The sequence below is a fragment of the Ctenocephalides felis genome, unplaced genomic scaffold (genome assembly GCF_003426905.1).
Source record: "Ctenocephalides felis isolate EL2017-DRISC unplaced genomic scaffold, ASM342690v1 CF-g0.4_SCAFFOLD_03570, whole genome shotgun sequence".
Classification (NCBI taxonomy): Eukaryota; Metazoa; Arthropoda; class Insecta; order Siphonaptera; family Pulicidae; genus Ctenocephalides; species Ctenocephalides felis.
Window position 1 is genome coordinate 22,105,121 of NW_020539724.1, and position 13,130 is coordinate 22,118,250.

Sequence of the window (13,130 nt, forward strand, 5' to 3'; positions counted from 1 at the left end):
ACATATAAAAATCTCATTTCTTAGTGTTCATGTAAATACTTTGGTTAATTATTCTAAACATATGCACATATGCCGATATAAGTACCGATAGATGTATTTTTATACAGATACATACATACTTATATATATATATATATATATATATATATATTCAATAGATAAGTCCTGGATTTTTTCAATATATTGATTGTTTCTTTTCCGAACATATATATATATATATATATATATATATATATATATACATCTGTCGGGAAACATGATCTTGATAAGATTTAAACAAACAATATATTTAAGAGAAGTAGAAAATGGTTGATTTTTTATATAAAATGGACAAAATTGTGGAAGAAATAGCATTACAGAAATATGACAATAAAATCAAAATAAAAATAATAAACTTCTTTGTTTTCATTACTTTTGGATTCTTTGTTCAAAGCTTTACAAAATATTTACAAATTTCTTCTTGAAATTCATCCGTTCAATAACCAGTTTGTTACCAAATAGTCATCCCATAACACCAAGGAAATTAATACTTTTTGTCTCACATAACAAACACAAAAAATTTTGAATTAGAAAATTTGTTTCTTCGTTTGAATTTTTTTTTATAAAATCACTTTGATAAAATCTTTTTTAGTGAAAAAGATTTAGTGTATAATCAATCATACAGGTAATTAATTCTGTTTATTCTTAAAACTTTCTAATTTTTTAACATTTCTAATATTTTTTATATAATCCACTCATTTATTTTTATTATTTTCATTTTGATTATATTGTCATAATTTTGTAATGTTATTAATGTAGTATAATGATTTCATATAAGGAATAAAGAGTTATATTAAATCAAATCACTTTCTCCCTGGACAAAAATCAGGATCACTTTAGGAATGTTCACTTAAGTGGGTATTTTAGTCTAGAGAGTTTTGAAGAAAGTCAATTTTTTTAATTTACGAACTTTAACTATTCCAGAATATGTGTATAAGAGGGTTTTTTAAAATTTGAATTGTTTTCGGAGATATAGCCATTTGACCACAATAATTCTGCTGTTTCCTTCCTACGCAAAACTTTAAACTCGTTTCACTCAAAACCGTTTTTTTTTTTTCAATACTATACCCACGATTTCTCAATTCTTAAATAACTCTTCTTCATTATGATTTACGTTCAGCCCTAAATTCCGCATTATACTATTTTTAAAAAATCGAGAATATAAAAAAAAAAATTGTAAAAAAAATACTTTTTTTCAGACAGTGGCTATTTTGTGAACAACATTTTTTAACCTGTCCGTAGTTCATACGAATGCGACATTATTCTAGATCAATATTAATAAAAAAAACTAATATTATAAAGATTATTTAGAGGGCCCAAATCATGAGTTTGATAAGGTGCCAATTTTTGGGGACCACCACTTCATTACATTCTAGAATGTAAACTTTTTGTAATGTAAAATTATTTTGGCTTTTCAAAAATCGCATAAAATTCATGCCTCTACACTAGAATACCCTCTTAAATGAGTGTTAAAAACATTTAAATCTAGTGTGTTTTCAACATCTTGTACTGAAAATAGTAATTAATGAGGAAAATATATTTCTTACATTTTGCACACATTTGTAAGAACATCAATTAGTTTTAGTACATGAAGTAGCACTTAATGCTCTTACCATCCTTGGAAACAGATAATGATCCAAATTATAACATTGAATTCAGTTGTATTGTTTCAAACAACTGAATTAATATACAAACGATAACTGCATTATTCTGAATTCTGAATATTTTATACATTATATATATATATATATATATATATATATAATGTATTTAAATCACACACCAATATCAATACATATATCTGCATATGTGCTTTTTAAGTTAGGCAGTATTCTTATACTTTTAATTCCGAATGTATACACAGATACATATTTTTATGCATATGTATATATGTATATATATATACATATACACAAGACATGTATAATTTTATTTATGTGCACATATAAGTTTACATGAATATAAATGACAAGTTAGTTTCAAAACGCACGTCGCCTGCTCTCCGCATAAAAATATTTTGTGTGTTCAACTCGTTCGTACTAAACTAACATAAAATTAATCTGTATGTATGTACATATACAAATATATGTCTAAGTTTATGTATACATCATAATATATTTGTATTTATACATATATATGTATGTAAAACTATACGTACGTATTCATATATAGCATTTGGTGTTAAATAATCTCGTAAATAAGTCAATTAATATTTAAATTAAGTAAAAATTAAAATATATCAATGTACAATTAAAATAACAAAATAAATATTTTACAATATACATTCATAACGGCATACATCACAAACTTTAACAAACTAAATACATAAAAAAATATAAACTTTATCCTAACTAAAACCTAAAAAAAACTAATCTTTCTAAGTATTCATTAAACTTAGTTTTTTTACATAACCTCGATTAGACAAGAGTAAACTCAAATTAAAATTTGAAAATAAAATTATAGCAACAAATTAACGCTTGAGTGTATACCTGAATTCAAAACAATCACACACATGCACACGTACACACATATTTCTTAACACGTGTGCTTCTAGATATTTTTTAAACATTATGTACAATACTAAGTCGATAGCCTCAATAAAAAGTTATATATGTATGTATATAAATATATAATTAAAACATATTTATCTATACATACATATGTCGTACAATCGGCAAATATAAAATAAATAAAATCTCTTTATTTTTGACTATCATAAAACTCTCGATAAAACTAAATTTTCACATTACATTGTTAAAATAACAAATAATATTCATATAGCATCCAAAAATTTATTTTATTTTCTTGTCAGAGAACTATCGACAGACATATAAGACATGTTTTTTTCAAACTTCGTAACCGGTATGTCGTAGTTTGCATATCATTGAGAAATGATGAAAAATTGATTTCTTTTTGATCCAGATTTAGGCCATCATTGGTGGTAATTGATAATTGAGATAAATTAAAAACCCATACAATTTTTATATGTATAATTTAAACTTGAATTGACTTAAACGCAAATTTATACAAAAATAGCTGCCTCAAGAAGTAAAATATAAAATCTCTATTCAAATAAGAATATAAGCTCTATTGTAATAAGAACATAAACTCTATACAAATTATACAATTAACCGCTACTTGAATAAAATGTAAGCTCTACTGAAATGAGAATATGAACTCCATTCCAAAAAGATCTCTATTCAAATAAGAATAATATGAGCCAGTGATTTCCAACCTATGTGGCGCGCCCCCCTGAGGTGGCGCCATACCGTTACAAGGGGGGCGCGAAGCTGTTTCAAAAATATTATTTTTAAATGCTGAGTAAGTGTCAAAAACAAATCAACAAAATACTTAAAGTACTTCTGTTTGTTTGAGCTCAAAAAAGAAATTGCTATATTTCTTGCTGATAACAAAAGAGACGGAGCAATCTTGTTTTAGGACACAAAGTTCCTCGCAAAATTTGCGTATTTAGTTGATATTTTTCAAAGACTTAGCCATTTAAATAAATCAATGCAAGGATCTCAAATTCGTGCTTTTGTTCAGAAAGACAAGATTACGGCTTTTATGAAAAAGTTAGAACTGTGTATAGCTAGTATCAAATAATTTTATAACTTTAACATGTTTCCCACTTTTAAAATTACTTGTGTTACTGATGAAATAGAAGTAAGTAAAAATAGGACGAAAATATATTGTTAAGTTTTGGTTACCAGTAAAGGACGATTTTGCTACTTTGACAAATAATGCTTTAGAAATTTTATTACCATTTGTGAGATCTTACTTATGTGAAACAGAAAATTCTTATAATAAATAGTTATGTTTGTATATTTTTTATAATACTATGTATTATATGGCATAATTTTAGTTATGTTAAGTATATTTAAATTTTTTTAATTCGAAAGGGGGGCGCAAGGAAGAAAAGGTTGGAAACCGCTGATGTAAGCTCTTCTCGAACAAGAATATAAGCTATAATCAAATAAGAATCTAAACTCTATTCCAAGAAGAATGTAATCTCTATTTCAGAAAGAATATAATCTATATTCAAATAAGAATATAAGCTCTATTCCAGAAGAATACCGTATCTGTTCCACAAATAATACAAACTATATTCCAAAAAGAATATAATCTCTATTCAAATAAGAATATAAGTTCTAATCGAATGAAAATTTATAAGCCCTTCAATATCATTGTTGACTGCGTAGCAAAAAATGCGTAAATTAATTTGTTTATTAATAAATGCACTTACATCTTAGCTACATAGCTATATAGAAATCATTGCACAGCCTAGCACCTTAAGAATACAAATCGTGGGCCCATAACCTTCCAATTTAGAAGAGACATTAAATAAAAGTGAATAGAAAAAAATTCAATAAAGAAGGTCTGGTTGGATCAACATAACTTTCGTATAATGTTGTCCAGATCGAAGAATCAATAAGAAAACTTTCATTTCGTCCATTTCCCAACGCTCCTGCACACGAATCATAGTACGACATCCGGCAATACGATTCTACTAGTAGCGTTGATGTTGTTGTTAGTGTTGTTGCGGAGTTGCGGGACGTGCGCGCTTACCTAAACGCCGCCACTGCTCGTGTTGTTCGCGTTTGTGTTGTTGCCGACATTGTTTGCATGCTGGACGATCTTTCGCTCCTTGTAATAGATCTCTTCGCTCTCTTTGTCGCAGGACAGCAGGATTACTGCTCCGAATAAAAAGATGGCTGCTCCCCAGCCTACACCGTAAGCCCAGCCGAACTCCCAAACGGTGCGGTTACCTATAAATATAATATTTGATCAATAAGAAAGCGTAAACCAGGAAAACAGCGGTCGGAAAACCGGGGTAAAAAGTACCCCAAATAAGGTTTAAATGAAATTTTTTGGGGTAAAAAGTATATATTTTTAATTGATATTTACTGTATTTGCTGCTGCGTAGTGGTCCAAATGGAGATAATCTCTTTTCGTCATTGGATAATATCAACTAGACAAAAATAATTTGGGGTATGATTAAAAAAGTTCCCCGATCGCTGCTTTGTTGACCATACTTTTTATATGAAATGGTCGAGAGGGGGACCATTTATACTGAATAAATCACATATGTTTTACAATAGCAAATTCTATTTAAGAGTGCAATTAAAATCTGCTCTAATGAATCTTTTTTCCTATCCAGAGTTACTGACTGAGTCTAAGATTCAATTTTTACTATATGTATCTACATTTAAAAATTTCGAAACAATCCAGGTCAAAATTCTGTATCATTTTAGAAAAATCTGCAAAGCAAGGTGGATATGTGGAACCAAAGTGGTCATATGTGGTCAGAAATCAAAGTAAGACGTATGGTTATCTAAACTACTAATATAATTACTTACAAATAAGTCTAAATTATTATCAATAATTTAATGCCAAATTCATCCACAAATACTTTTTCGTTTCAGTTTTTTCTGCGCCTTCTAAGTATGATTTGATAATAAGAATTTAATTTGTTACAAAATCAAATGTAAAAAATGATGAACAATCAGTTTCAAATCTGTCGGTTCTATTAAAATTACACAAGTCAAAGGTATATGATATGAGGATTTCTTCCGGAAATATCAGTATATTTTATGAAGATATATCTATCCTCTATAGAGTACAGCTTGTAACCCACCCTCACGCATACAGATTTTAATTGAATTGATTTTTGAATTTTGAACTTTGAATTTTAATTGAATTGAATTGGGAAATATATTAACATGTAAAAACGTTAATATATTTCCCAATTCAATTCAATTAAAATTCAAACACATATATTATTTTATTTTTCAGAACCAACGGCCTCATTTTTCCAAACAATTTTTCATGTTTATTCAATATAATCTTTATCAGGTTATATAAAAAAACTTTTGAATCTAACTTAGAAATGACAACAAATTCAAGTATCATGAACTAAATATCAGAGCTCAAAACTAGAAAAATTACCAACGAAAAAAATACTATTGATATAATACATAGTCCCGTTAAAAAATGATATGCTTTACTTGTTTTTGAGATAATGGCAGTAAACTCTTTTCCTTTCTGCCCTATATGATAAATTGCTCCATTTCAAGAACAAAATGCCTCATCACTACAGAACTAAATTCAAATAGTTGTTACTCCAATTGGCAGTAGAAAGGAGATGGAGACCAGTGATTAAAATAATTTGAATACCCATCAAGTATGACTAATAATCACAATATCAATAACATTAAATATAATATTTACAATATATAGATTATATAAAAGAAATGATTCTACTTACCGAAGTTGAGTTCGGCGGCAAAGCATACCGGGTATATTATGAGCGCAATTAAAATGGAAATCACTAGACAAGAAAAATTACATTAGTAACATATTTCAAATAGCAAACTTTGGACTTCAAAAACTTACATGCAAGTAGCATGACCAGGACAGCTACACGGTAATATTTATATTTTGCTCTATGGTCATCTGATCTCAAACCCAGCCCAGTCAGAAGTGTTCCAACTGCATCTGCCAGTAATGTTACTACACAAAGAGCAGCAGATGCTTGAATGTAAGCTAGAAATAAAAAATAATAATAGAATTATATGGAACATTTTTAATTCAAGTGGAGTATATTTTGTTGTATAATGATAAAGTTTCATGATCAATAATAGCTTATAAAGTTCTAATAATAATATTTCACTTTTAAATCATGTTTAAACCATCCAAATTACTTTTCGTCCACGATTTCGAGAGCACGGATTAACCGATTTTTTATTGTTCATTTCTATTAGCATTAAGGGGGTTGTTCGGTTTTTATTTATTTTTTTTTCGATTTTGAGATTTTTTGATATTATGAAAGCTAAAAACCTTAGAATTATTTAAAAAAAATCATCTCAATATCTATTTTTTTGACTAAGTTATAGATATATAGTCTCTATATGTATGATCCTCTGAAACCGATTTTTTCATCGCTCCGCGAGCTATTGTATGCCAGCTGCTCTCTTTTTCATTATAATACCTCCTGCACATGACCTTCTTAATGATGACCATCTTTGAACACCATGGTGTATTTAGTACATTAAATTAAATGGTGTATTTAGTACATTATATTAAAAACTTTAAATACGTTTTTCTCAAAATGACTTTCATCAATGCAGTGCCACAAATTAAAAAAAAACTACAAGTCGTATCGACTTGCATTTTTTTTTTTAATTTGTTCACCACTGAAATACTTAGTCCCCCTACCTCAAACAACTTGATAACATAACGCAAAAAATTTTTGCGAAGCTTTTCATCCCAATAATAAGGCCTTTTTTAACACTTTTTTTTAAAATAGCTGCCATTTTTTTTCCTTCTTGCTTTATTTCTCTCATTTTGGTAGGGGGACTGGATTCAAACTTCTTCTTCAACGTAGTTTCTTTTTTTTTGTTTCGGGCGATGCGCAACGGATTTATCTGTGGCACCGCAAAAGAGATCGATTTTGCAAGGCAGACTTTGGCGCCCCCTGATTAAAAAATGACAGCGAAAAAAAAGAAAAAGAAAATTTCGTAATATTCTATGATTTTGTAATTTTTGTTTAAAAAAAACGCATGTCTCTATGATAAATACATTTCGAGAAAAACAAAAACAAATACCTTGCATTTTTTGTAAAAAAAAATAACAACCCCCTTAAGATGTTTTATATTCTCAATATAAGTTCCTCTAATAAGTATCCCTAAAGTTTTTTCTTTATTTTCCAATTTATATTTATAAAAAAAAGGATGCATCCATTGATCATGGTTTTGAAGTGCTTGTAGTCGTTGACTAAGTTCAGATAAAAAAAATCTTACCAACATCCCTGGCAGGATAGCAACCTGGTCCGTCGTCATCTGGGACATTGAAAGGTAAGGGCGTTGTCGCTCCTGCTTCTATACAGTGGACAAACAGGCCTTGCCGCCATCCCTCCGACATGAGCCAATCCGTTGAGGCCAAAGACATGACCATCAACACTAGGACGATGCCTCCACATATTAATGCTATCACCTGGAATGATAATTGGAATTAAAAAAATTTTATAATCGCTGAAGATCATTATTAATGTATTGTTATTATATTAATATACTTTTAACACTCGGTACGAGGCTTTTTCCTCAGGGGTGACACTGCCCTAAGAGCCAGCCAGCCGACCAAGTATTTTGCACAAATTATTTAAAGATTTTCCAATCATTATGAACAAGAATATTTTAAAAACTAGTAATCATATTTGTTAAGAATTCGTTATTAATTATATTATTTTTATTTTATGTTCATTGTTTAGTTTAAGTGAGCACAGGATGCACATGCAAATCATATAATTTTCCATATATATTATCATAGTTTAATTAAATACGCATTCATTTTTATTAACTTCCCGTAGGGTAAGTTATTGTAATGGGCCGAAAATCGGAATTGAAAATTTTTACATTTCTCGACGTTTTGAAGGTTTCTGAACATTTTGGCATACCTCAGAAAAAATAGATGTGTGTGTGTGTGTGTATGTGTGTGTGTGTGTATGTATGTGTGGATACAAATTTCCAGTCACGTTTTAGGGCGCACGGATCAACCGATTTGAATGGTTCAAAAAACATTCGATTCCTATTGATAGGGAAAAGAGCTGATTAGTTTTTGGCAAAGGCAGGTCCAGCCATTTCGGAGATACGGAGCAAAGAGTGCGGAAAATAGAAATCGAATTTTTGAGAGAACGGAGTATCCGATTTGAATGATCTAAAAAACATTCAATTAGTAATGATTGGGAGAAGTGTTTATTAGTTTTTGGCAAAGGCAGGCCCAGCCATTTCGAAGATACGGAGCTAAATATGTAAAAAATGGCAGTTTTTGAGAGAACTAAGCGTCCGATTTGAATGATTCAAAAAACTTTCTGCTTGTCTTAACAAAATAATTGATTTTGGAAAAAAAAATTTTGTTCCATTTTTTTTTTTTTTTTTTTTAGTTTTTTGTTGAAACAAATAATTTCAACTTTGCAATTCAGTTTATATAATTCTTATAAATATTAGACAATGTTACAATATTTATGATAATCTATTTGAAAACATTCAGTAATCCTCGAACATTTCGTTACGGTACGGGAAGTTCCAGCAATTTGCCTTAAGGCACGATGCCACCCACCCCACTAGTTATTAATGTAGCCTTACTATAACCCCATGTACCGTTCTAAGAAATTGTACCAAATTGTCGGATTATAGAAAAATTCCAAATTTTATAGTTGTATTAGTATATTTGTGAACTCCCCCTTCCTGGCAATTTTAATAATTTTTATATTACATTTTTAAGTTTATAAATTCAGTATTCAGTTAGTCGTGATACTAGGCACATCAATCCTAGCGCGTAAAAATTACTCAATCATTTAATAAAAATTTTCTATTTTTATGTCTATTGTTGTTTTTTCATTCTTCCAATAATTACATGGCAAGCAAGTGTTTATAAGTGTAGTAATTAATTTTATATATCTACGCCTTAGCAATACTTCTGAAAAATTAACAATTAAAATAAAAAGAGAATTCTCAATAATTTAACGCAGTGTTGAAAATTGAAGTAAATAGATACACTGAATGTCGTCTAAAAGCGATAAAGATTGAAGCTATAGTTGATATACTGAATGTCGTCTAAAGGCGACACTTGTAAATGGGTATAGCAAGATATCACCTGTATTTATTTTTTACCTGAATTAAAAAAAAAAAAGTTTACAATTTTTTCTCGTAACTAAAGATACACGTAATGTTTGGTGGAGAAAGGGAGTAATTTTGAATATTAACAAGTATCACAAAGAAGGAGGGGGTCCAAAAATCCGTGAAAAATCGATCACGTGCTCAGAGGATGTCTCCTAATATGGCGACCAATAATATAAAAGATATGATAAATTGTGAATTGGTTTTAATGATTTGAGGATATGAAGAAAAACATATTTTGATTGAAATCAAGAGTTTATATGAAGATTTTTTTTGAAAACATCTTTAGGCGCGACCACTGTGTAAACCCGTACGAATGCAACGGAAGTGTGTTACGGCAGATAAGAGTCGATAAAATAAGAGTCGAGTGCCAATGATTCGTCATTCGCTCTCGATGATATCATTTCTATACGGGTCAATTGTGATTAGTCGTCGCGTATGTGAATAGAGATCTGTCGTTGTATGCGTAACGGCATCAGCGTTGAATGCGTACCGATACCAACAAGGAAATCGGCATAAATCAATAAACATTTTGAAGTTACATCGTAGTACTAATCTTGATTTAATGAAAAATGCCTAAATCAGAAAAATGCCTAAATCAGAAGAATATTTTACCCTATTCCTTGAAAATAATGAAACAGATTGAACATTTGTTTCGTGAACTAAATGTAAGATTATTGATTAGAAATTATTTGTATATTATTCGTAGTTTCTGTAAATCTTTGAAGTTATTAAAGTGGAAAATATTTTACGGCAAGACATATATTACAGCTGTTAAAAGAATGAGATTATATCGTCAGCAAAAAAGTAAAAAAACAAGCAGTCAATGAATGTATGTGAATTTTAATTACATAAAGTTCTTCAAACAATTGCATGATGAGTAAATTGCAAAAACAATACTTGTTTAGGCGTTGTTTAACATAATCCACTGTATAAACAAATATAGAATTTATTAATCAGCAATTACGTAATTTCTCCAATAAAGGTTCATTTCTAAATGCTAATTACAATGACAAACCGATCATGTCATATTTGAAGTATGACTTTAATTACATTATTGTTTTTAATATTTTTAATACTATAATGAATATATAATTTATAATTTATCATTATATAAATGTGTATGATGGTTGACACCAATAAATATGTTCATCACGAGTGTTACCATATTACTAATAAACATTATCCAAATTGTTATATAATGTATTTATTTTTACTTAAATACCATGTTGTACAGTAACAAATAAGTTTTACTTCAATCGCGTGTGAACCTTACGCGCACTCTTTTTTATTGATTTCAACAGTTTATATAAGGATAAGACAAAATGGAACAAAAGCTAAATTAAAAACCAATATTATTTTACTTTTAGAAAGACTTCTGTAAAATAGGTCTGACTGCTACGTATTGAACTGGTAAGTTTATATAAACATATTGCAAAAAATAAAACAGTCGGTAATATAAAACCAAAAGCTATACTAAAAACTATTTTCCAACTTTCACATTTAAAGCTGATTTTTTTTAGGAGACTAAAGTTCTGGGAAAGATCTCTGACACTACGAAAACCGTTCATTCAGAGCTATATGAACTGGCAAGTTTATATAAATACATTGTAAAAAATAAATTAGTCGATAACAAAACCTATATTGAAATCTTTTACAAAAATATCTAATTAGGGAGCGACCATTTATCACGTGAGGTTTTTAGGAAAAGGGGGGTGGGACATTTTCCATAAATGTAAATTTGGGTTTATATTGAAACACACTTTGTAATTCAATAATTTATTTCACTTATTAGTAAGATTTTATAATATTATTTTAGTTTACTTTGACTGGTTTCGCGAGTCGGGCGGTTAATTATAATAACAAACTTAAAGGAATTATGACTGCTTTCGCTCGTCAAGCGGGTACTTTTTATGTGCTTTCTTGGTGACGCTTAAAGTTGTACTAACTATTATACCTAATATTTGGGTAAATATTTTTTATTGCCCTGTATGAAGCGAACAGCTTTCTGCTTGTGCGGTGTTGCAGTTTTTTAAACATTGGAGCAGCAATTCGCTCCAGGGGGGGGGGGTAAAAAATCATCAAATATCACGTGGAGAGGGAGGGGTATAGTAAGATATCATGTGTATTTATATTTTACCTGATTTTTTTTAATCTAAAAATTCTGAAATTTTACAATTTTTCTCGTAACTAAAAATACACGTGATATTTGGTGGGGGAAGAGGATAATTTTGAATATCACCAGATGTCACCAAAGGGGTGGGGGTGGTGGTATCCATAAATATATAAAAAATGAATCACATGATTAATGGAGCACTCTTACAAGAGTCCCTCATAGGTTTTACGAAATCAATTATTCTATGGTAAACTAAACAATTTGACTAAAACCCTTTATTATTTGACCAATTTATTATCAACTCATCTTAAAAAAGACAATTTGCACCAAACAAGATCTAAATGTTCAGATTTTTATTTAATGCTACCAAATTATATTTAATTTTAACGCTTGTTTACTAATCTAATCTATATTTTGCATTACTATCAGCGGACAATAAAAAAGTCTGTAATCATACAAGTTTTAAAAATATGTATAGGTTGCTTTAGCGGTACAAAATGAGATTATATACAAAATATGATTTTTAATCTCTCTTTAAAGTAGTTTAAAAGCAGTCCGGCTTTAAGCTCGTAATAACAAGTTCTTGCAGGGATTTTGCGCTTGAAAGTTTCAGATAAGATGTAAGTTTTTATGTTTGTAGAAATGGGATATATATATATATATATATATATATATATTTATATATTATATAAAATCATTGCGCATGCTTACAGTATATTAGTTACAACCCCCTCTTTATACAGATCGATCGTGAGATATTGTATATATACATAAATATAACTATATATGTTGTATACCCTTATTTATATGGGTTTAAAAAACAAAAACTACTTTATATTGCTATAGTTTTTAGATTACATCTGTCCCAGCAAGTTAAAAAACATGTTCTATGGGCTACGTTAGCAATGACATGATTTGATATAAAATTTATTGCGATATGAAATAATATCATTTCTTAAAGTAGATATAAAAACTCATATGATAGACAATATAATATAGATATAAAAATTCATAAGATAGATGACTACACAAAATAGATACAGAGGCGGTATTTAAATTTATCTTTAAGGGTTTAAATTGATACGATCTCCTCTATCAAAAAAATAAAAAAAAATCTTTTAATTCTGTAGTTAATAATTGTGTTATGAAATTAAGCCTATCGGTGTATAGTTTTTTTTTTTTTTTTTACTTTTCTGCACATTTATTTATTAATACCCGAAGGAGTAATTATTGTTAGCCAAATAAAAATATTTTTAAATATTTTTCCAGTTACAAAATCTTTCAAAGTCACTAAAATCATT

The 13,130-nt window shown here is 29.0% G+C and overlaps 1 protein-coding gene across 1 annotated transcript in view; it reads right to left on the reverse strand.

The window, feature by feature from the left end:
- Positions 1 to 3,820: 3,820 nt before the first annotated feature.
- The window catches only part of LOC113383598 (transmembrane protein 47-like), an 11,890-nt gene continuing 2,580 nt past the window's right edge, over positions 3,821 to 13,130 (reverse strand). The window contains exons 2-5 of the mRNA XM_026621851.1: positions 7,839 to 8,031; positions 6,433 to 6,582; positions 6,305 to 6,367; positions 3,821 to 4,805 (exon numbers count right to left, since the gene is read on the reverse strand). Coding sequence (XP_026477636.1) covers positions 4,606 to 4,805; positions 6,305 to 6,367; positions 6,433 to 6,582; positions 7,839 to 8,031 — 606 coding nt within the window. The 3' untranslated portion in view covers positions 3,821 to 4,605. The remainder of the gene's footprint in view (positions 4,806 to 6,304; positions 6,368 to 6,432; positions 6,583 to 7,838; positions 8,032 to 13,130) is intronic.